The 25,400-nt window shown below is 51.4% G+C and overlaps 1 protein-coding gene across 2 annotated transcripts in view; it reads left to right on the top strand.

Annotated features, from left to right (window-relative positions):
* Positions 1–25,400, top strand: part of LOC116459102 (cadherin-23) — a 317,512-nt gene that overhangs the window by 214,112 nt on the left and 78,000 nt on the right. For both annotated transcript variants that reach the window (XM_058436324.1, XM_032139382.2), the window contains exons 10-11: positions 6,071–6,183; positions 7,771–7,959. In XM_058436324.1, the coding sequence (XP_058292307.1) occupies positions 6,071–6,183; positions 7,771–7,959 (302 nt within the window). The remainder of the gene's footprint in view (positions 1–6,070; positions 6,184–7,770; positions 7,960–25,400) is intronic.

Raw genomic sequence — 25,400 nt, forward strand, 5'->3', positions numbered from 1 at the left:
CAGCAGCACCTCAGGACCTGTGCTCACTGTCCCCACATTCCTGCCCCACCGTCCCTCAGTATCTTAAAGTCTGACTCTGGAGACATCTGAAGACCCAGTCAGTGGCCTTTGACAGACCTTCCTCTTCCTGAGCTCTCTGCTCTATCTGACCCTGCTGACCGTCTCTTTCTCAAGACTGCCTCCTTCCCTGACTCTGGGCACCCGGCACTAGGCTGGTTTCCCATCTACCTCTCTGGCCATTGCCTCTCTGTCTATTTCACTGCCTTCTAAATATTCCTGCTTATACTCGTCCAATTATACATGTGCCATAAACGCCAACCTCGCCTGGTGCGCTTTTCCCCGGTGTCTGATGAATGTCACCAGCCCCATTGTGCTGACAGCTTTTGTCTCTTGCCTTACCTTCCCCCACCAGTCCCCATGGTAGGCCACCTCCTCAGCTACCTGGAAGACATTGCAACATGGACATTCTGCTGCTATGTAAAACTCTACCATGGAGGAATTTATCTAGAACTTTCCAGAATGTGTGAGGACTCCCCCGTGTGTGTGTGTGTGTGTGTGAGAGAGAGAGAGAGAGAGAGAGAGAGAGAGGGAGAGATGGAGTCTTGCTCTATCACCCAGGCTGGAGTTCAGTGGCATGATCCTGGCTCACTGCAACCTCCTTCTCCCGGGTTCAAACAATTATCCTGCCTCAGCCTCCCAAGTAGCTGGAATTATAGGCACCTGCCACCACGCCTGGCTAGTTTTTGTATTTTTAGTAGAGATAAAGGTTCACTGTGTTGGCCATGCTGGTCTTGAACTGCTGACCTCAAGTAATCCATCCACCTCGGCCTCCCAATGTGCTGGGATTACAGGCATGAGCCACTGTGCCCAGTCCTAGGACTCCCTCTTGAGGAAGAAGCCACTTTGTTGACACTCCACTCTATGAAGGATGATGATCTCTTATTTGCCTCATCCTATTTCCTTGCCCCATAGCACAGGGCCAGGTGCAGAATGTGCACAAATGTGTGGAAGGCGAATGCTTGCAGGGAGAGAAAGAGAAATGTAAATCTAAGTCCAAGCTGGCCACTTGCTAGCCATGTGACCTTAGGCAAGTTATTGAGCATCTCTGAGCCTGCTTTCTCACACAGAAGATAGGATATCTTCTTATAAGGTGGTTGCAACGAATAGGTGATGTGATTGTGCAAACAGCTTAGCTCAGTGCCTGGTACATGGTAAGTGTTTGATAAGTAGTGGCTACTACTTTTTAATAAATAGGAGAATGAAGGCTGCAATCCCCACCCCCCCACCCCCATCCAGCAGCCTTTCACAGATGATTCATTCCTCCCAGCCTCTCTCTTGCAAATCTGAAAAGGTCTTGATTCCTGGAGCTCCTAGAGGAGGTGGCTGCCCCCAGGAAAACCAGCAGGGCCAGTAATGACCTGCTTTTTTCTTTTGTGATCGATTTGAATCACCAGTTCCCAGAATCCTTACGGTAGTAAAAGTGTAGCCCCCACCCACCCCAAAACCCCTCCCCTACCAGATACTCCCCCACCCCGGAACTCAGGACAGCACCTGTCCACCCAGGGGAAGCAGCTGCCCTTCTGCTCAGCAGAAGTGGGGCTGAACAGATGAAAGTCTTCCCTGGTGAGCACCCCCAGCCCCCCAGCTCCCCAGGGGACTTGGATAAAGAATGTCTGGGAGACCAGAAGGCCAACATGGAGGTATCAGTTTCCAGGAGAGCAGAGAAACTTGCATGTGTGGCTGCCAAGCCCACAGGCCTGTGGAGGGGAGGATGTGGAAGTGGGGGAAGAAGGGAAGGGAGCGAGGCAGGGATGTGGAGTTCCCCTCCGCACCCACCATCCTGAGTGAGGGGGGAGCGGAGGTCAGAGCTCTGGGTTCAGGGCCCTGTGGGCCTGAGGGTTTTGTTCTCGGCTTCAGTTCAGGGCAGCCTGTAAACACTAGCCCTCTGTGTCGAGGCTCTCCTGGCAAAAGTGTGGGGTTGGCTCAGTGTCACTGCTGAGAAAACAGCTGTAGGCACAGGCTGCTGGGGTGGTGGGGAGAGACCACCGTGGGGAGAGACCATCTTGGTAAAGCACAGGCAGCCAACATTTGTTGGGAGCTTCCTATGTCCCCAGCACTATATTAACTTATTTAAGCCTTAAAGTGACAGCCTGCAGTGGGTTCTATTATTGCCCCCATTTTACAGACCAAGCAACTGAAGCCCACATATGAGTCACTTGACCAAGGTCACATAGCCAGTAAGTAGCAGAACCACGACTTGAACCCATGCAGTCTGCCTCCAGAGGGTGTAATCTTAATCATTTCTTTTCCGAATTGCTTCTCTTCAGGGGCCTTAGCTCAGCAAGTACTTACACTTTCAATTGTATGGTTTTATCATGAGTGTCTGTCTTCACAGACAATTCATATGAGACTGAAGGCATCAACCTTGCCTGCTTTTCTTTACTGATTCTCCAACACCTTGCACATAGTAGGTGCTCAATATGAACTTGAAGGAATGAGTGAATTAAAAAAATCAATGAATCTTTGAATGAGACATGCCCTTGGCCTTTCCAGCTTTGGGTGCAGGGCTCATCTCCTGCCCCTACCCAAGCCTAGCAGCATCCCAGCGAATGCCAGTGTTGCTATGGTGACAGTAAGAGCATCTTACCGAGCATCTCACTGAGTCAGTCCTCACTCAGGTGGCCTTGTCGGCTCCCTAGGTGTAGCTCTTTCTGGCTGTTGGTCTGGGGAGTTGGTCACTCGTGCTTGGCAGGAGGTGGGAAGATATATTCCATGCAAACAGATGTGTGAAAAAGAAGTGTGTGTGTGTGTGTGTGTGTGTGTGTGTGTGTATGTGTGTCTTGAGTTTGGTTGAATGTGGACTGTGTGGGGGGTACTTGCCTGCAGGTTTGTTGGAGAAGGTTGCCTAGGTCGGGGCATGGGGTGTCTTATGTGCTGGGGACAGATGCTGGGTTTGGGGTGGGCAGTGTGTGTGTGAACAGGGCATAGGAGCTGAGTGAAGAAATACAAGTGAGTGTTCCAGGGTTGAAAACCCTATTTTTCAAACCAAAAATGAAAGCACATCATTCAACAAGGGGCTTCAGGTTTGTGAATGATTTATAAGAAAAATCTCACAAAGATAAAAATTGAATCACATTTAGCTAAACATTTGATAGGTTCCTTTATTTAAAAAAGTAAATTTATATGAAAATCTGGAATGCCAGGATGCTGTCTGTGGGGTCTGGGGAGGGGACCCCTGCCTGCGAGTGTGTTGGGGCAGGGGTGGGAGGCCAGAGGCTCTGAGGTCTTGCCTCAGGGGCAGCCCTTCAGCTCAGCCTTAGGGGCTCAGAGGACCTCAGGCCCTACAGGGCCCTGCACTGCCTCTGCTTCACCCAGCCTCAGCTCTGATCACCCTGTACTGTGAGTACCTGGTTGAGTGCTGTGGCCCCCATTAAAATGTATCCCCATTTGTTTTTGAGACAGTCTTGCTCTGTCGCCCAGGCTGGAGTGCAATGGTGTGATCTCGGCTCACTGCAACCTCCGCCTCCCAGCTTCAAGCGATTCTCATGCCTCAGCCTCCTGAGTAACTGGAATTACAGACAAGCGCCACCACCCCCAGCTAATTTTTGTATTTTTAGTAGAGATGGGGTTTTGCCATGTTGGCCAGGCTGGTCTTGAACTCCTGACCTCAAGTGATCTGCCCACCTCCGCCTCCCAAAGTACTGGGATTACAGGCGTGAGCCACCGTGCCCAGCCTGTATGCTCATTAGAGAAGCACAATAACTGTTTGTTGAATGAATGAACGGATGAAAGCACACATCTCATTTCTCTAGCAGCAAAATTCCCAGCTAAAGAAACTCCCTTCTATCATACATTTATATGCCTCCTTGCAATCCTGTCCCCCCAACTCCCCACTATGCAAACGCAGCCATATAAAACCCAGCAGGAAGTGACCTAGGACTCTCCATGGCTGGGAAAGGAAGCCTTAGGCAAGAGGATAGCTACAGTGACACACCCTCCTGGGCTAGTCCCATGTTAGAGATTCCGAAGGCATAGACTGATAGACCAAGTTCTAAACAGGCCCCACTGTCTGCAGCTTCTCCCTGGCCTTGCCCAGCCCATGCAGTGGACTGGGAGGACAGGTGAGAGTGGCCACTAGCCACCAACTTGGGTAGAAGTAAGCTGCCTTGCTGACCAGCACAGGCAGGTGACTCAGCATGGGTTGGCTGAGAATAGCTTCTGTCCCAAAGTCTAAAGTTAGAAGAGGAAATTGCCCCACCCTTGACTTTTTCCCTAGTTAATCCAAGAGAGGCTATGAGCCTCTGCTAAAAGCAGATCCCTTTAGAAATGGGGAAGGGGAAGACCTGGGAGATACAGCCGCTTCCACGGTGATTCTGTTGTTCACCTGCGTGTGTTGAAGGCTTGGGTATTCATTCTCTAACGTGGAATCGGTGTCCATCCATCCTCTTCCTTGTCCTGCCCGTTCCCCGGGAACCACCTCAAACAATAACAATGACAACACTACTGAGTCCTTATTTTGTGCCAGGAATGGTCCTGAAGCAATATATCTATACTTTCACACTTATTTAATTCTCATAACTCTATGAGGCAGATGCCATTATTATCTGTATTTTACAAGTGAGGAAACCAGGGCACAGAGGGGTTAGGTAAGTTGCCCAAGGTCACGCAGCCAGTCAGTGGTCCAGGGAATTAATGACCCCTCCTCTATGGAGCTTTCCTTCTTTGAGCTTTCCCATCTGTAAACAGCCTCTCCCTGCAGTGAACTCAGAGATGCTGATTCTGGTGGGTACCAGAGATCACTTACCAGGCTGCATAGTGCTTTGGTGTCAGAATTCCTGGCACGCTGACATCTGCATGCCCAACAACGCCCAGCTCAGGGCCTGGTATAGGAAAGCCTACCCCAGAGATTGCTGGGTGGGTGAATGAATGGGAGTGAGTGAGTATGTGAATGAACCAACAAACTGGTTCGTGAAGAAGACAGCAGAGTGGAATTGGGATTTTCCCAGGTGAATTCACATGTGGGAAGGGCATATGGGCAAGGTGGGGGCCCATGCAGGACTGGCACAGGTGAGGAACATGCTTGCCACTGTGTGCCCAGCGTTGACCAGGTACCTTAAGGGACAGTCATGAAAGGTCCCCATCTTCAGAGGGCCAGGAAGGGAGATCCAATGAACACCCAAGAATCAACTGGGGAACAGTTAGTTACAAAACAGTGGCTACTGCCTGTGGGGACCAGAAGGGGCCAGCTAGAGAAGTCAGGACTGCCTTTCTGGAGGAGGAGGAGGAGAGGCTGGCACTGAGCTGGGCAGAGGGTGAGGACAAGAGAGAAAGACAGACACTAAAAGATGAGGAGGCAGGAAAGAGCATAGTGATCTGGAGAAACCCAAGGATGCCAGTGTGAGTTTCTGTGGAGAAGAAGCAGAAATTGAAGGTGGCAGGTTGCGGGGGGCGGGGTGGGTTTACAGAGACATCGGTTTGAGGCAAGTGTGGCTCATAGATAATTTTTGCCAGTACTTTAATACATATCTTAAATTTTAATAAGTACTTAACATAGTACTTATTTTTAAATTATGTCTTTAATTTACATTTGTTGTAAAAGGAAACTTTACATCACTGTCATAAATAAAAAATTAGAATAGAATATAGTAGAATAGACTAGAATGTGACCATAAAAATAATCACAAGAGAAACAAAAGCAGGTTACTGCATCCTGGCTGGCGTCCACTCCCTTTGGAAGGCTCTGAGCCTGAAGCCTGCTCTCTCTTTGTTAAAAAAGAAATCAAGTGAGTCTAGAGAAGTGTTAAAGCATAGTAGCACCAAACCAAGACTTTCTCCCTGGCTGGGTCACAGAGACCGGAAGGAGATTGGAAAGGCTGTGCTGTTCTCCTTCTGGGACCCGTTGCTGTCTGCCGGCTGCTCCATGGACTCCAGGGCTCTTTCTATTACTCTTGAACCAGCATTCATTTCAAGTAACTGATGAGTCTTTAATGCCCAGAGAGGATCCCCGGCCCCAGCTCCGTGCCCCCCTGCCCTGTGCCTGGTCACACTTGAATGCTTCTCTCTCTTTCAGGGAATACCAACAGCATCTTTGCCCTGGATTACATCAGCGGAGCGCTGACCTTGAATGGCCTGCTGGACCGGGAGAACCCTCTGTACAGCCACGGCTTCATCCTGACTGTGAAGGTGAGACCTGGGTGGGCACCTTCACCCCAGGTAGAGGAGATGCCTCCACCCAGATGCCAGCCTCCAGCAGTGTCCGAGGTCTCCTGCCCCTGGTGGTGGCTCCGGAAGCACATCGCTTCCGTGCTCTCACCCTGCACTGCCTCCCAGGGCTGTGCCCAGGGCCCCATCCGGAAGGCACCCAAGTTATGAAGTTGTAGGTGTGCTGGGCATGCCGCATCCATCATCAACAACCACACGGGATGGAACTTTTATCCCCTCTTAGCGGGAGGCACACAGTAGGTGCTCATCCTGTGGTCCTTCCTTACTGTTGTCCCAGGATTCCAAGTTCTCTGTTGCAGCCACCTGGAATTCTGGAATTTGCCCCATTTCTGGGGTTCTGTCCCACTTCCAAGTGTCACGGCTTCCTGTTAAGAAACAGCAATGCAGCAGGGAGCAATGCAACAGCAATGTGCTGGGGTCCCCACCCCAGGATGTGAGGCAGAGCTACAGTTCCGCACCCCCTGCAGCCACCTGCCACTCACGGTCGGTTTTAATTCAAATCAGTGACTTGCAGAACCATTCCCTGAGAAACCCCTTTAGGGGTATGGATCCTGTCTGAGCCACAGGGGGTCTTCCCAGCCCAGGCTATCAGACATCGATTGAGAGAAACAGGTGGCCCAAAGACTGAGGCCAGGGGCTCTGGGAAGGAGGCCCTTCCAGCGCCATGGGGAGGATGGTGCAGCCCAGCCTGGCCCTTAATTGCTCTCCTTGACCTTGGGAGGCCCTGCTGTTCAGGTGTGGGTTAGCCATGGGAGGGCGTGCTCCCACCACCATCCTTCCCTCCTGTCTGCTCTCCTGCCATGGAGGTGAGGTGGTCAGCTCCACCAGAGATAGCTGCCCCCTGGTCCCAGCACCCCACTGCGGGACTTGAACTCAGTTTTTCTGTCTTTATATAAAATGTGAGGGTGTGTTCTCACACTTGGCTGTGAACCCAAATCACCTGGAAAGCTATTGAAAGATATTTGTTCCTGTGTCTCTCACCCAGATAGATTCAGATTCAGAAGGCTAACTCAGAACTGGGAATGGGCACTTTTGGGCCCATGGCTCTGGCCCAGAGACTGGACACCCAGGTATCTGAATCAGTCCATCTATGCTGACCCTCAGAGCCGAGCACAGGGTTCAGGCCATAGCAGATGCTCAGTTAAGTCTTGATTAACCACCAGCACAAACGTTCTTGGCCTCAGTTTCACCATCTGCCAAAGAGAATGAAGACTTCCCCCTTGTCCCTCGATGAACCCCCAGATCTGCTTGTCTTCCCCACCCCATCTCATCCATCTCCTGTCAGTCCTAGGATCCTACTACCTGAGCTTGAAATCTACTCTGGCTGTGAATCCTTATACAAGTTACTTAGCCTCTCTGAACCTCAGTTTCCTTATCACTAAAATGGGGATATTAATGATAAAATCTTCCTCCTGGAGTTGTGGTGAGGATTAGATGGGATCATTCACATTGAGGCACAGTGGCTGGTGCTGAGAAAGTCTTTGGTAAGCAAGAGCTGTTGCTGTGATTAGCTGCCTTCACCCCTGGGTGACTGATCTCTGTCCACAGGGCACGGAGCTTAACGATGACCGCACCCCATCTGACGCTACAGTCACCACGACCTTCAATATCCTGGTTATTGACATCAATGACAATGCCCCAGAGTTCAACAGCTCTGAGTACAGCGTGGCCATCACTGAGCTGGCACAGGTCGGCTTTGCCCTTCCACTCTTCATCCAGGTGGTGGACAAGGATGAGGTGAGTCCCTGGACACATGGCCCATGCAGACCCACCACCCATCCAGACCCACCACCCTGCCTGGGCTGTTCAGGTCCTCAGCTATAAAATAGAAACAAACATTGCGGCACCCTACTCCTGGTAGGTTCTGAGGATAAATAAGGCTGAAAAAAAAATCACTAGTCTCTACTTTTGGATTACCCCCTACACCCTGCAAAAAACATGTAAGCACGTGTTTCCATATGTGTGGTTATTATTTAGAAGTTACATACATGATCATCATACTAATCTAGTAGGGATATTGTAAAGCATGAACAAAAATAGTAATTTTAAAAGGTAGAAATAAGGCCAACTGCAGTGGCTCACGCCTGTAATCCCAGCCCTTTCGGAGGCTGGCAGATCACGAGGTCAGAAGCTGGAGACCAGCCTGTCCAACATTGGAAACCCCATCTCTACTAAAAATACAACAATTAGCCAGGCGTGGTGGCGGGCACCTGTAATCCCAGCTATGTGAGAGGCTGAGGCAGGAGAATCACTTGAACCTGGGAGGTGGAGGTTGCAGTGAGCTGAAATAGCACCATTGCACTCCAGCCTGGGCAACAAGAGTAAGACTCCATCTCAAAAAAAAAAAAAAAAAAAGTAAAAATAAACCATATGTGTATTTTCATACACCCTGATGGATCATCTGCTGCCCCCTCTGGGATGCCTATACCTGTTTTTGCTCCTGTTCAAATAATGACCTTAGCAGAAAGTCTAATTCCTGTTTTTGGTGTAATAATGACCCCAGCTTTTCCATGTGAAGAGCGAAAGGACCTAAGTGCTTTGGAGGGGATCCCAGGCCATGAGAAGACCCCTGCATCACCATGGGGTCTACCCTGGCTGGGCCCAGCCTTAAAAGGAAGTAAGAGAGAGCTGCAGAGGAGGAGGGAGGAGGCTCAGGGTGGGGGCAGCCCCTTGCACTGGTCCTGACACACCCTGCATCACAGGGGCGCGGTTGGGGGGCAGGGCAGCCAGGCCTCTTTGAGGTGGGGCCAGGTCTCCATCCCTTCAGGACCCTCTCAGCCTGCCTCTTCCCCTGCCCTCACCCCTCCTTGCACCCCATCTCCCTGCCTGTCAGCAGCTGCCATGCTGATAGGACTTCTATTTATTGCTGCTGCTCCTCCTGGCCCACTCTGCTCAGGAATTCCATTAGGTTTTCCAGCCTGAGGTGCTTCTCTTCAATTACTCCTTGCGTGGGGCTGCCGTGGTGGCCTCGCTCCAGGCTGGGCTTCCTCCACCGCCCTCGGAGGGGCCCTCTCTACTCTGGCTGCTTAGCAAGCGGCCCGCCCTGTTGACCCAGGAGCCCCTCTGCCCACGTCTGTTGCCCACCTCTGTCAGCTCCTCTCAACTAGACACGGTCCCCACAAGGACTCAGGGCACGTGGGCAAGTCAGTCCCACCATGCACCTGTGTGTGTGCTCGAGTGTGTGCGCACACGTGTGTGTGTGTGTACATGTGTGTCTCCATCTCCTGCTAAGGCATTCTATACCCGTCTGAGATAACTAAAGTATGTATTGATCACCTGCTGTTTACAAGGAGCTATATTTAGCCTCTTGGGGAGCCAAGTGTAACCCATGGTCCTTGTCCCAAGGAGTCAACAGTTTGTTGATACAAATACAGTATGTGCATTTTAAAACATATTTTTAAGCCAGGCAAAGTGGCTCACACCTGTAGTCCCAGCACTTTGGGAGGCCGAGGCGGGTGGATCGCTTGAGGCCAGGAGTTCGAGACCAGCCTGGGCAACATGGTGAAACCCCATCTCTACTAAAAATACAAAAATTAGCCAGGCATGATGGTGTGCACCTGTAATCCCAGCTAGCTACTCAGGAAGCTGAGGCATGAGAATTGCTTGAACCTGGGAGGTGGAGGGTGCAGTGAGCAGAGATTGCACCACTGCACTCCACCCTAGGTGACCCTGTCTCAAAAAAAAAAAAAACCCAAAAAACACATTTTTTAATGTAGTAGTTTTAAAAGCTGGAAAAAACAGGTATAAAAACAAGTTCTAATATGTTCTCACACCCTAATGAATCACCTTGTATCCCCCTTTAGGGCAGGCACCTCCTTTTGGAGATGACTGTATGAATGAGATGCTCAGAAGAAAGTCCCATTTGTGGTTTCAGGTGAACCATAACGCCCAAGAGAAGAGAAACATGGACACCAGTGTGGGGTCCAGGTCCAGTGACCACAGGCAGTGAGGGGTTAGCTGCGGGGCTGAGAGGATCAGTAGAGGCTCTATGGTGAGAGGGGCCTAGGGCTGCATCCAGAGGCACACAGGAAGGTTGGCTGGCCACAGCAGGCCATAATCCAGGCAAGCAAGGATGTATGCAGTGGGGAGGTAGGCCAGGACCCAGGCCTCAGAGGGCCTCGAATGCCAAGCCAAGGAATTGAGGCTTGATCTTGGAGACAACCCAGAAGGAAGGTAGCTTGTGTGGGGGCAGCACAAGCTCTGGAGTCAGAAAGGGCATGTATTTCAGCCTGGACTTGCCATGTACCAGCTGTGTGACTTCAGGTAAATTAATGAGCCTCACTTTGTTCATTTGTTTAAAAAAACAAATAGAAAAGAAAGAGAATGCATCCATCAGCTTGTATTGCGTAATGAGTTAGGCCCCACATAAAAGTTGATTTCTCACGCGGACGACTAGGCCAGCACAGGTGGACAGGGAAACCCTACCCCGTGTAGGGGCTGAGGGACATGATCTGCAGGTCCCTGGGTCCCTGCAGCAGGGAAGAGGCAGCTGGCGGGCTAAGCACCAGCTCTTCTGTGCTTCATCCCAGAAGTGGCTCTGAGACTTCTACCCAATGACTATTGGCCAGAACTAGTTATGTGCCCCCACCTCACCACCAGCAGGCCAGGAAGCGTGGGGAAGGTGCCAAGTAGTTGTCTCTGCCACAGAGGAGAAGGCATGTACAGGGCGCGGCACAGCGCCCTATACGTTAGCCGTTGTCATCATTGAGGAGCCGCAGCTCCTGACCAGGCCTGGGTCCAGCAAGTGCCACCAGATGTAAGGCCGGAACCCCCCAGGACTGCTCACCCCAACTGGTTGGGGGCAATGTAACCCTGACACCTCCAGTTTTATCTCTGGCTGCCTTTGCTAGAAGCACTTTCTGAAATGTCTGCAGGAATGCTCAAGAGTATCTGCGTCCAACCCGCCTCTAGTCACCGCCCCCCCACCCAGGCTTAGCCATTGGCACACCCGCTGCAGTCAGGGCACCCAACGCCACCAGGGACCATTCCCTGCTCTCCATGGCTGTTTTCCCAAGGGAGCTGGTCAGTGTTTCTGACAGTGCAGGCCTGGCCTCCTCTTCTCCAGGGCACAGTGACTTGCAGAGATAGAGCCAATGAGGAGAGGCAGCCCGGGAGCCCAGGCCACCCAACCCTGAGGTCACCTTGGCCATTTTCCAGCCTTTGGGTGGGGCGACCGCCAGATCATCCCGCATGTGGCACCAGGCTCATTCCTCAATAAGAGAGAGGGATAAGTTGCTTTCGGCCCCAGCCCTGCTCTCATGTATCTCGCATTCTTCTCTGGAGGAATCCAGAGTTGGCCAGGTGAATGCTGGGAGGACGAGTCTTGGATATAGGGGAGGCCCCACCATGACGGAGGATCAAGCACAGGGACCCCCGTGGAGCATTTAGCCACATTGTCAACAGGAGCAAAAGAAGAACTGCAAAAGCAGTTGAACATTGCCTGAGTGTCCAGAACCAGAAAAATCAGGGAACCACAAAGAGAAATCAGGCAACCGTTAGATAAAAGATTTTTAGAAAAGTGTTGTTTCTTGCCAGTCCATTTCTGAGGAAATAATGCATCTGTTGGGATTTGTGTCTGGGTTGAAGGTGACTCTGGATTTGCTTGGTGTGGCAGGAAAATGTGTTCATTGAGTAAATTCTCTGGAGGGAAGGCAGCCGACGGAGCAGTCAGAACCCTCTGTCCTAGGCTCTGTGGAGCCACATGACTCTCACATGCCCATGATTAGTGTGAGGATCCCATTAAATCTAACTCCTGATTGCACTGAATGGTGCACGGGGGTGGGGCATGCTTGGTTTGGCTCACTAGTGTAATCCAGGCCCTCGTGCTCTGCCTGGAACATTGGGGGCACTCCGGAAATGAGCATTGGTTGAGTTAATGCATGGTTAAATGCCAAAGTATCAGCGAGATGGCCCAGGGCTTTTTCCAAACCAGGTCCGGCTGAGTTTGTGTAGCAAGGATGACCTCAGAAATCCACTGCGGGGCAGTCGAGGGAGCTGATGCAAAACAGAAAGGGAAGGAGAAGCAGTGTAACCTCTCCATAGGAACTTTGTGGCAGTCGCTCCTAATGAGGATGCTAATCGAATTCACTGTCGCCACCAGATCGAAGATTCTGCTCAGTCTCTCACTGAATCTCAGACTCTGCCAGACCATTCACAACAACAAAGGTGCTTGAAAGCAGTCCTTTCTGTCTCCCAAGGACTCCATTCACATTGTCAAGTCTCACAGAGTAATTTCTTTTCCTTTGCCTGGCTATAGAAAACCCACAGACACCAGGGAAGGAAAGGACAGGGTGGGCTGAAACCAGCAACAACTCATCTGTACCTTGTGACAGTTGAGATGCAAATAGCTGGTTGTGATGCAAATCAGAAAAAAAAAAAAAATCCGAAAGGCAGAAGCCCCAGAAGTCAGCCTTGGTGTGGGGAGCTCATCTCTGAGTTTCAAATTAAAGGTTGTGGCAGCCTCGTTCCCCTGCACCTGGCGGCTGGGTGTTTTCTTGTGTCTTCCTTGGTGTTCTGGGGAGCCACAGTGAATTGGCAACTCACTCACCCACCTGGAGTCCTATGATGTATATATCCTTAAACCCCCTGTGCCACCCTTGCCCCCAACATATTCTTTGTATTTTCTCCACTTGGGTCAACTTTTCCTCTCTTGGCCTTGCCTGCAGCCCTCCCCTGCCTCACCATTAACGTGCCTGGAAGCTGAGTCAGCCACTGCCAGTCCTGTTTTCCTTTCTGCACCAGGACAGTTTGTTGCGCGGGTTGGAATTTTCTGTTCGGTTGTCTTAGAAAACATTCCTCCACTTAGGCGCCAGTGGATTACCTCTGTGTGGCATCCCCCTCCGAAGGGTCAGACTAGCAGAAGGGGGTGGGGGACGGAGGCAGGGTGGCTTGGAGACCATCCACACCTCTGGGTGCCTCACAAATCCCGGTAAGGGGTATTGTTCTTAAATAGTTGTCTCATTATGCACGACCCCTCCCTGCTGACCCAGATAGCTGAAAACTGACAGTTCCTCTCATCCGCTGTCAGGAGAAATACCATTTGTGGATGTCCTGCCTTTCTTCTCCAGAGCTGGGAGCGTTTGATCCACTTTCCTCTGCCTCACTCCTGACCTTCAGTTTCTCAGAACGTATTTGCTGCTGTCCTTGAGGATATTTTGTGCAGAGGAGAGAGATTGGGGTAGGGATTGGGACACCACTCTCTTCCCCACCCCAGAGAGGCCTCAGCTGCCAGATTCTGGCTGCTTCTGGGAATTGGAATATTTCAGAAAGGGCTTTGGGCCTCATTAATTTGCTGAACCCCTGGCCTTCCTGAGGGACTATGCTGAAACTTACGCAGGTGGGGGGTTAGTTATTGATTCAAGCAACAAGTATTATGTGCGCCAACTATGTGCCTACCACTGTGCTGGGTCCTGGGGGGATTGAGCTGAAGATGTAGCCCCTGCCCTCCTAGAGCTTATATTTCATTCCAGTGGGGAGACAGAATTGCAGTAGAAATGGATGTTCAGAACTCTATAAACAGGTTGAGTGAGTGATGGGGTGGGATAGGGTGATTTCCCACTCTGGTCCCAGAAGGCTTTCAGAAAGGTGCTGTTGGAGCTGAGGTTAAGTGGCACGGAGGGTGCAGCCATGCTGAGCTGCGGAGGCAGAACATTCTGGTAGCAGACGCTCCCCTACAAGGGCAGAGATCCCCAAAAGGGAAATGGCCTGGCATTTTCAAGGAGCAGAAAAGAGGCTCTTGTGGATGTCCAGGACAGAGCTCAAGAGGATGGGGGTATCAGGAGGCCAGGCTGCAGCCTCACTGGGGGCAGGCAGGGCCTTGTCAGGCACAGGAAGGTGTTTTTCTGTTACTGGGAGCCCCGGGAAGCCAGGGAGCTGATGTGGTCTGAATCGCCTTTCTCAAGGAGCCCTCTCATGGCTGTGTTGAAATGCGCAGGGTGGAAGTGGTGAAATGGAGTGAAGTCTCCTACACGGGAGATGCCCCCCACTCCCGTGACCACACATTCCAGTGTCTGACGGAGTTTAACCATTTTCCTCTTAAGGTGTTTGCAGAAAGCCAGAGAACCCCCAGTTCCATGATCATAGAACCCTAAAAGTCCAATAGTAACTGCTCTTTGGAACTCTTCCCAGGACACTGAATTGGCCCCTTCAGGCTTTGTGACAGAGGCCCTGTGATTTCAAAGTGGCCCAGGATTTTGAACTCTGACCTCAGCCTTCCACTACCAGACCTACCCCGACTGCCCTGAGAAGGTGGCAGAGAGAGTGGCCAAGCCAGTTTCTCAGCCCAGTTCTTCTTCCGCATTCAGGTGTGACTCCAGGCAAGCCTCGTCCCCCCACCGTGCCTCAGTGTCTGCCTCTGGAAAACAATGAGTTGGGCCAATCAGTCTTTAAGACTCTACAAATCCTAACGTTCTCTTCATCCAAGAGGACGTGGGTGGGAACGGGAAGGTGCCGCCCGGGGCTTCCCCCTGCCCGCTGACCCTGCAGCCAGCCCATCCTCCTTTCCGTGAGCCGGCTCCACGGACTCGGCTCCGGCAAACCCAGCTCCCGCTTCAAGCAGAGGGACTTGAGTGCCTCTCTCAGCCTCATCTCTGTCCCCAACCCCAGCCTGCCTTGTATTTGTGCATTAGAAGCCCCCCGCAGCATCTCTTTTCAGGGAAGGATGAGAGAGGCAGCTGGAGTGATTAGAAATAAAATTGACCAGCCAGACAGCCTGGGTCTGCCACTTGGTTTTCCTACTTTTGATCTGTGTGACCTTGGGGACTTATTTATCCTCTGATGCCATTTTCTGATCTGCAAAGTAGAGACAATAGCCACTGTACCTCACAGAGTGGCTATTGGGATTAAATGGGTTTGTATCTGTATTTAGAACAGTGCCTAGCCCATAAAAAGCACTCTTGAAGTGGGGCATGGTGGCACACACCTGTAGTCCCAGCTACTTGGGAGGCTGAGGCAGGAGGATTGCTTCAGCCCAGAAGGTTGAGGCTGCAATGAGCTATGATTGCACCACTGCACTCCAGCCTGGGTGACAGAGAGAGAAGCTGTCTCTAAAAGAAAAGAAAAAGCATACTTTAGACATTAGCTATTATTATTATCATTATTATTATTATTATTATTATTATCCCTTGTCCTTTCTATAGAGGAAGAAGTCAAGGCTCAGAGGAGTTAAGCGGCTTGCCCAAGGTCACACAGCTAGTTGGTCTCAGAACTTGGTCTTGAACTCTCAACCTTGCGCTTCTTGCATGTGCTGCAGGCTCCCCATTTGCAAACATGGCTTCCTGTTCTCTCTCATTTCAGTTTTTCAAACTCTGCTAATTTTTACTTCCCAATGTCTGCTAAGGAGATGAGCGTAAGCAACAGCATTAGACAAGAGTGGGCACATCCGACTACGGCTGTCCAATATGGGGAAAACGGCTCTGAATGGGGCTTTAAAGAAGTGAGAGCCCCCCATGAATGTGGATAGAAAGCTAGCCTCTGCTGGCATGAGACGCACCCCTACTGGGGGCCGCTTGGGACCCGAGAGTTGAGAATTCAGTCACAGGGCTCAAATCCACTGGGCGACCTCCCAAAGGTTTGGTCCCACCGAGCGGAGGGGCCTGCACTGCAGAGTGAACGGGGACACATCTGGCAGGAACTGATTCCCGTTTCAGGCAGGAGATGACATGGTTCATTTATTTGAGGGGCATAGAAAAAAAAAAAAAAACAGAAAGAATTACCTACCTCCCCATGGAGAAAACATCACCAAATAAATAAAAATAAAAATAAAAATAACAAATGACAAGGAGAAAAGGCCATATTCCTGAATGCTGGGGGACGGGGCGGGGGGGTAGGCAGTGATGGGGTGGAGGTGAGAAGGGGAGACTGTTTTTGTTCTCCTGCTCATCTCAGTCTTTATTTTTATCAGTCGCCCTCATTTCCATTCCGCTTGTGTTCCAGGCCTGTCAGGCAGCAGCAGCCCACAATCTTGTATTTATTTAAATTTATTTTCACATTTGGTCCTGTTAGGCAGTTTGTCTGGGCTGCAGTGCCTCCAGGCCCTCCCCACGCAGCTCGGCAAAGCTTGCGTTCCTGGCTGCAGGCTTCTCCTGTGGGCCTCTTCGGCTTCCTTTCAGTCTTCCTTTCAGTCCAGGAGTTCTCAGCCCATCTGGGGAAGGGGAACCACAGACCACCCAAGGCATCCATGGCCCTGGGTGGAGAAAAATCTGCATCTTTCTTTTCACCAGCTTCTAAGTAAACTGCAGCATTCCTTTAATTACAAACACAGAAAAAAACACAGTGGTATTAGCATTACCTGTGGCTTTGACCCCAAGAGACATCTCAGATATTTTCATATCACGTTACAGGTGTCACAGAAATCTCAAAATACCATTTACGCTCATCACTGCTCTGAAATTACAGCACATATGAGACTGACTGCTAAGTCTCCTTGTTTAATGCATCCTGAAGCGCATACAGGATTTTAACAACCTTTTAAAATACTTTGATAACTGTATTTCAAAATAATTAGTTGACTTTGTGAGTTCCTTGTATTTTTAGTTTGTGGAAAATAAAAATTCTTCTGAGAAGGGGGTGCCTGGGCTTCACCACACTCTCAGAAGGGTCATGGCACAAAAAGATGAACACCTCACCCTTAGTCCCTGTACTGCACTAACCCTAGCTCCCCCCTCAGGCCTTTACTGCAAGGCTGACGTCTGCTGGTTCTTAGAGCTGACATCCTTAGCCGCACACCGTGTGGGCATGGAGAGGGTGGCAGCAGGGAGGAGACAAGGCCTGTGGCTCCATGTCACGTGTTCAGCAGAGGGGCCCTTTTCCAGCTCTGGACCCTCCAGGACACTGTTCAACTGAGCCCCAGAAATGTACACCCCAGCATCTGCTCGGTGGGAGAGACCCAGTCAATGCACACTCTTGCCACCCCAGAGAGTGGGTGCAGCTGCCCTCAACTCTCCCCACCCACTGGTGTGAACTAGGGCATGGACCTCTGTTTTTCTGTCTCCTAAGCAACTTGAATTAGAAACCAAACTCTAGAAGCAGTGAAGAGAGGTGAGGGAAAGAAGGGGGCAGGCTGCCAGCATCCCGTGTGGCAGATGCAGGGTTCGCACTCTCGGATGTACAATTTTCTTGTTTTCCAGACCCTTCTTTCTCCTCCATGAAGGAGATAACTGGGATCTGGCTGGAAAAAGGAAGTGGATGGATTGCCTCCAACATTCTGTACCTCTCACCAGCTTGTGATTTCATCAATGAAATAAAGCGGAGAGGGATTAGAGGGCCCTTGTCCAGGGAGCAATCAAGGCAAGGCATGCAGAGAAGTGGGGGTCTTCATTGCCTCGCCCCATGCCGGAAGCCAGGGAGCCCATCCTGGCTGCTCTTATTTTGAAAAGGTTCTCTGGTGACTCTGACCTCGTAGCAAGGGTTGAGCATCCACACAAAGCAATGTCCACACAGCTGGTACCTGGGATTCCTGGGGCCGCGGTGAGCACCTCTCCGCATCTCTGTTCCCCCATCCTCTGCCCTGGCAGTAGGCAGGGGTCTGTTTGCAAGGCCTCAGTTGTCTCACAGCTTCAGCTCACATTTCTAGGGTTCCTCCCCGAAGATTTAGTCTCTTCAGGAAAATATCTGTTGACTTCAAAGCAAAGCCACTCTGGAAGAGAAGCTAGAGGGAGCGGACAGCCCAGACTGTGCCTTTTCCCATTAATTTCTCCCCAGTTGCCTTCAGTGAGGCTCTTATTGTGATGAAGATGATGATGAAGAAGATTTTTCTGTCCATGGCCGCACCCTATGGCGTGCTTCCTCCCAGCATGCTAAGCTCCAGCCTCCCTGGGGACCACAGAGTGTCCTCTGCCATGATTCAGACACCTCCTAATTTAGTCTCTGTAAATCTAATTAGCATGCTATTTACACCAAGCCCTGTACCCCTGGCAGGAGGTGTGAAGCAGGGCCTGTGTGGCAGCCGCTGTGCCAGTGCCCACCCCTCACCTCCTCCCCATGCCAGTTCCCGCAGCTCCCAGCCCGGAGTCCCCTCTAACAGCTGGAGTTCATCTTTCATGTTGGATTTGGGAAATTGTTCCCCTCTCACCCGCCTCCCTGGCAGGCTCCTTCCCCACACCCACCGCCACCCACACTCCTGAGCAGGGCTGGCACCATGGGAAGTAGTGAGAATCATTTTACCCATGGAGTCACTCTCCCTCAAAGCAGTGGCGGGGCTTCCTGAAGACCCCCATGCGAATCAGAAACAGAGCTGGCAAACTTTCTTCTCCGTGCCTCTTCCTCTCCCCAGCACCTCTTGGCTGGCTTGTACCCTCCCTGGTGCCCCTTCGCTGTGGGTGCCAGTGAGCCCAGTTTCACCCTGGAACCTCCCATGCTCCCCCTGCCTGCCCCGTTGGCCACCCCACCTCATACCCCTAACAGTAACAGGTGTGTCTTGTTTTCCCCATCTTGAACCAGGCTGCAGTAAGCACAGCCTGGCTGGGAGTTGTGCCTGTGTGTCTCACCCCATCGCCATCATGGGCCGTGAAGTGTCCTAATCAACAAGTAGCAGGAGCCGCAGAGTCCTGCTCGGCAGCTGTGGCAACAGTGGGCCACCAGGAACGCAGAAGCCTCCTCCCCAGCCCATGCTGGGCTCTGCTTGCCCGGGCGCCTACTAACTCTGTCCCCTGAAAGGGGAGAATAGTGCAGGGAGGGGGCCGGGTGCAAGACAGAGGGAGAGGCAAGGCATTTCATGGCAAGGCAAAGTGTCACAGCTGTGCTCTCACTCTGTCCATGCAGGCTTAGGGCAGACCCTCCCTTCCTCTCCAGGCCTCAGTTTCTCCATCTGTTAAAAAGGAATTCATTACAAAGGAATTGAGAGTGAGATAATTTTTTTTTTTTTTTTTTTTTTGAGACAGAGTCTCGCTCTACCGCCCACGCTGGAGTGCAGTGGCGCAGTCTCGGCTCACTGCAACTTCCACCTCCCAGTTCAAGTGATTCTCCTGCCTCAGCCTCCCGAATAGTTGGGATTACAGGCAACTGTCACCACGCCTGGCTAATTTTTGTATGCTTAGTAGAGATGGGGTTTCACCATGTCGACCAGGCTTGGTCTTGAACTCCTGACCTCAAGTGACCCTCCTGCCTTGGCCTCCCAAAGTGCTGAGATTACAGGCGTGAGCCACCGCACCCAGTCTGAGATAAAATTTTCAACATTGAAGTTGTCATAGGTTTACATCCCAGGTTGCAATGTGCAGAGCACATTTTCCCCTCCCTGGTTCTGACTACTGCTAGCGTCAACACACGGATGACGTCTTTGCTCTTTTCAAATGGGCAAAATGAGGCTCAGAGAGGAAATGTTTTAGGAAAGGTCACAGAGCACGGGAAGAGATGCCTGGTGGCTAGCGAAGCACACAGGTAGCAGGCACCCATGGGCCTCTGGCAGGAACAAGGAAGAGATGCCCTGAGGGATGTGCACGTTGAGTGGGAGGCGGGATCGGCTCATTCCTTCATTCATTCAACAAATATTTGTTGAACACCTACTGGGTGTCAGATGTGATTCTAGCATTGATTCATCAGGAACACACAAAGTTCAGCCCTTGGGCAGCTAAGGTTCCAAGGATGGAAGACCAAAGAAACAAACAGATGCAAATGATGTCAGGTGGTGAGAAGAGCCATGGAGAAAAAGAAAGCCAGGGAAGGGGATTAAGGGAATCCTGGGAAGGGCAGAACGGTCAGAGGAGGCCTTCACAGGCCTGGGTGAAGTGAGAGTGCGCAGGCTCTGTGGATATCTGGCAGAAGAGCATTCAGGCAGAGGGAAGGGCAGGTGCAGTGGCTCTGCAGAAGGAGGCCCAGGCGCTGGGAGAGGAGGTTGGAGAGGCCCAGGGCTGTGGTCAGGGCTTTGCTCTCACAGGAATGAGATGGGAAGCCGCCTGAGGGGAGCAGGCAGGCATCGATGTGACAGGAGTGAAGTTTCAGGAGGACGTGCGGTGGAAGACACCCAACTTCTGTCCATCCACTGCTGAACGGAGAAACTGAATGTGATGTCTCCACGCGGCGGGCCGTTATTCAGCCATCACAGGAGTGAATGAAGCACTGACCTGCTACAGCAGCCATGGCCCTGGGAAACACAAAAGGCCACTCAGTGGATGATTTCGCGTGTGGGAAACATCCAGAAGAGGCAAATCCACAGAGACGGGAAGCAGAATAGTGGTTGCCAAGGGTGGGGGGAGAGAAATGGGAGTGATGCTTAATGGGCACAAAGCTTCATTTGTTGGGGAGACGAAAATGTTTTGGAGCTAGATAGAGGGAGTTGTGGTTGTACAACCCAGTGAATGTAGTAAAAATGCTGAATTGTTCACTCTCAAATAGTTAAAATGGTGACTTTTATGTTATATGAAGTTTATCTCCATTTTTAAAACATTTATTATTTATTTTTTTATTTTATTTTGAGACAGACAACGTATCACTCTGTCACTCAGGCTGGAGTGCAGTGGTGTAATTATAACTCACTGCAGCCTCGAACTCCTGGGCTCAAGTGATCCTCCCACCCCAGCCTCCCCAGTAGCTGGGACTACAGGCACATGCCACTGTGCCCAGCTAATTTTTAAACTTTTTGTAGAGATGGGGCCTCACTACATTGCCTAAGCTGGTCCCAAACCCCTGGCCTCATGAGAACATCCTGCCTTGGCCTCCCAAAGTGCTGGGATTACTGGCGTGAGTCATCGCACTCAACCTAAAAATTGTTTTTAAAGGATGCTGTGTCTGCCAGGGGTGGGGGTGGGTGAATAGACCCTGAGGGGCAGGGGCCTTTCCTAGGAGTAACTGCTGTCATTCAAATGGGGCCTGTGGAGGCTGAGGAGTGGTCAGCTGCTGAATCTGTTTTGAAGGAAGAGTCAATGGGATTTGCCAATATGGGGAGGGGAGGGAGGGAGTTAAGAGTGACTGCACAAGGTGTTTGGCCTGAGCAGTTAGAAAAATGGAGTTCTTACTTCCTGATACGGTAAAGCAGTCAATTTGGTGAGAGGATGATGGAATCCATAGGTTAGCTTCCAGCGTGTTACGTTTGACATGCTTGTTAGACACCCAGATGGAGACACCAAGAAGGCGCATGGGCTGTGCTGGTAGATACCTAGCGAGCAGCTCTGGGGCCTGGGTGAGGGGCTGCCTCATAGCATTTAGTAATCTCTGTGGTGTCGATGCTCCTCGATGGCTGATCTCAAGCTACTGGCGTGGCCTCAGCTGGCTCTCCCAGATTCTAGAAATCCAACCGTTGGCTCTCAGGAGCCTCTAGAACCCCAGCTACCACCATGTGGATCCAGGCTGGAGGTGGGAATGAAAGCGTTGCCAACACCTAGATTGTATTTAAAGCCACTGGTGGCCAGCACGGCAGCCCACACCTGTAATCCCAGCACTTTGGGAGGCCAAGGCAGGAGGATTATGTGAGCCCAGGAGTTTGAGACCAGCCTGGGCAACATAGTGAGACCCCCATCTCTACAAAAAAATTAAAAATTAGCTAGGCATGGTGGCACACACTTGTAGTCCTAGCTGCTGGGGAGCTGAGGCAGCAGGATCGCTTGAGCCCAGGAGATTCAGCCTGCAGTGAACTGTGATCACACCACTGCACTCCAGCCTGGGCAACACAGCAAGACCCCAACTCTACCTAAAACAAATGAATGAATAAATAAAGCCACCGCTCTAGCTGGGTTCACTTGGGAAAGGGGTGTGGATAGAACATGAAGGAGACTGGGGACTGGGCAGCCCCGGGACACCCTGATGCTTCACTTTAGGGAAGATGAGGATGACTGAGGAGCCACCCCCAAGGGAAGGGGAAGAGGAGCAAGAGGGAGCACTGCTGACAGGAGGAAGATTGAGGCGAAGGAGGGAGTGGAGTGCGCAGGAACAGAGGCAGGACTCAGAAGACTTGGAGGCAGCCCTAATGTCTTTCAGTAGTGGCAAATTAGCACGCATATCTTAGTCCATTTCTGTTTTTGGCATAATGCCTTGTTGTGATAGCCCTCATTAGGGAATGTCCAAACCGGCTAGCATTTACAAAGCAGGCCTACCAGGATTTTTTTTCTTTTCGTAATCCTCTTGGCCCTCTTCTCTCTCCTGCCTCCAAAGCCCTCCTCTTACACACCAGGTGGCCACCCTTCTAAGAGAGATGCCAGAGGTCCCCTCCCTAGCTCTGCGGATCGCTCAGATATGCTAAATAGTCCTACAGGGACAGACTGTGCTTAAATAAATAGATCACTAAAGAGAATTAAGAATCAGAGGAATCTCAAAGGCATTGTGCTGAAAGAAGCCACTCGCTAATGCCCTGTGCTGCATAATTCCATGACATTCTCAAAAAAGACAAACTTACAGGAACTGAGAACAAGTCAGAGGTGGTCGGGGGTAGGAGAGGGGTCCCTGTAAAGAGACGGGATGAGGAAGTGTTGGGGGCGGTGGGACTGTTCCGTATCCTGGTTGGAGGGGATAGGTAACAAGAATCTATGCATGTGTTAAAATTCATAGAACTATATGTCAAAAAAAAGTCAACTTTACAACACGTTAATTAAGAAAATAAACTATAAATTATGGAATACCCCCCTACACCCATCCCCCAAAAAGGATGAAGTGAGAGGCACCAGCGTGAGCAGCAGCACTGGTGGGCTTCTAGACTAAGATAGCCTCATCCTTCTCTCCACTGTCATTAAATCAGCAAGTGCATAATTTGCACCCTCCTGTACAGTTAGAAAGGCCAGTTAGAGGGCGTTGAATGCCGCTGTGAGATTCAATCTAATTCAGCAGGCAATTGGGAGCCATAGATGGTCCTTGAGCATAAGTGATGTACTCAGAGCTGTGCTTTAGGTTGATTAATCTAGACACATGGAGAATGGGGTGTGGTACCAGTGGGCAATGACAGAGAGCACCAGTGGATGGGGACCAGATGAGGGGTCAGGCCTGCTTAGATGTAGGGTCTGTAGGAAAGGCAGGGGTTGAGATGAGGCTGTGGTTTAGAGTTCCAGCAATGGGAGTGACAGAAGCTCAAAAGGGCAGGCTGGGGGAGGGGCTAGATGGAGAAAAAGATGGGAGCTGCCACCAGCTGCCACCACCCTGCTGTGCAGCGGCCAGGTTCCATCTTTACCTCAGTATAGCTCCTCACCTGAACACCCTCCACCACCTTTGCATGCCCTCTCTTTCCCCCTGTTAGTCTGTCTTTGAATCCGATCCTCTCTCCCTGTCTCTCTGTCTCTCACCTGCCTTCTCACGTGTCTTAGTCCATTTTGTGTTGCTTATAACAGAATAACTGAAACTGAGTAACTTAAGAGACAAAATTTATTTCTTACAGCTATGGAGGCTAGGAAGTCCAAGGTCAGGGGGCTGCATCTGGTGAGGGCCCTCTTGCTGGTGGGGGCTCTCTGCAGAGTCACGGGGTGGTGCAGGGCACCTCGCATGATGAGATCGCTGAGCGTGCTCATGCAGTAGCTCAGGTCTCTCTTCCTCTTATAAAGCCACTAGTCCTCCTCCCAGGATAACCCATTCACCCATGAAATCATTAATCCACTAATCCATGAACAGATTAGTCCATTCATGGGTACAGAGCCCTCATGAGCCAATCACCTCTTAAAGGCCCCACCTCTCAATACTGCCACACGTGAGTTTTGGGGGGGCACGTTCAAACCCTAGCACCATCCTTCCTTCTCTGTGTCTGTCTCTATCTTCTGATTTTTTTTCTCACACTCACACATGCACAGCAGATAAACAAACACATGCAATTCATTCATTCATGCCTTTATCCCTTCGTCCATTCACCGGTAGCAACTATGAGGCCAATACACATACACGCCCCATGCCCCAAAGATAGGGAATGTGTCAAGTAGGAGGGGCCCTTTGCATGCCTGAGCACCCCTGCCTGGGGGCAGCTGAGTGACACACAGGACTGTCACCAGGGATGGTCACCCCTCTACCCGGAGCCCAGCCCCCTGTCCCAGCCCCCTGTCTTAAGGACCTATTCCTTAAGACATTTGTGATGTCTTTGTTCACTGGGAAGAGGACCCAAGACCGGGCAGCTCCCTTGGAAGAAGACTAGAAAGGAGAGGGAGATGAAATTACCTGCTCCTTCTTGGCTCCCAGGGTTCCAGGACACCAAGTTCACGGCCTCCTATGACAGTGGGATCCCTGATGTAGAAAGGCAACCCAGAGAGGGCAAACAGTTTGCACGAGGTCACAAAGCAGGCCAGCGCCAGGCCTCTCTCCCCATCTCCTGTCCCCTCCACCCTTCTCAGCTCCCTCTCTGCCACCCAACCATGCAGGAAAGGTGGAATCACTCTTGGAGGAGAGGCAGTGGAATATAAAGCGGTGTGATTAGCAGCTGTGGCAGTGTCCTCTCCTGATTTCCATAAGGCATTTAGATTTCTTTGCCTGGCCACACATTTCTCTGTGGGAAGAGGGAAATCATTTTAGCATAGGAAATAGCCAGAGCCAGGCAGCTGCTGAGTGGGAAAGCCAGCTCCCAGCTCTGCACCCTAGCCCTCCCTGCTCCCTGCCTGGAGGCCTCTAGAGGGCCTGGCCAGAAAGCAGAGGGCTGGAGACCCAGGAGGCTGGTGAGGCCAGCGAGTACTCCCTCTCTGCAGTGCTGCCCCTCAGGCCCTGTGATTCTCCCCAGAAGGGGCCCCAGAAGGAGGGGCAGGACAGTCCTGGGCTTGGGACAGACCTGGTTGCACACATCCTTTTGCCCTGCTTTATGGACTCTTCTCCGTGCATCTCTGAGAACACTTACCCCCGCTTTAGCCCCCTGCCCCAACCCCAGCCAAAACTTGGGTGCAGAGTTTGCCATTGGAATGAGGAAAGGGATTGAGGCCAGGTAGAGTGATGAGGTTCAAATTGGCAGACTCTGATGAGAATGGCAGAACTTGAAGTTGGAAATATGGCCACTGCGGCTGGGAGGCTTGCCTGGGGTTGCAAGACAGGGCCACAAGGAAGGGATTGCTGAGTTTTCCACCTGGGCCAGGTGCCTTCCAAACAGAGCCCATACTGGAGGAAGGGAGAAGAGGACATGGCCTGGCTCCCCTGGGATCGTGGGAGGCTGGGGGATACAGCATGGTGTCCTTGAGTTAAGAACTCAGGCCACATAAATCCTCTGTGGTTCCCTCTGTCCTTTGCCCATGAATTACCAGTCCAGGTGGCTGTAGCAGCAGCAGCTGCTCCATCTGCAGAACTGGAAAGGACCGTGTGTC

This window comes from Hylobates moloch, unplaced genomic scaffold, assembly GCF_009828535.3.
Source record: "Hylobates moloch isolate HMO894 unplaced genomic scaffold, HMol_V3 SCAFFOLD_3, whole genome shotgun sequence".
Lineage (NCBI taxonomy): Eukaryota > Metazoa > Chordata > Mammalia > Primates > Hylobatidae > Hylobates > Hylobates moloch.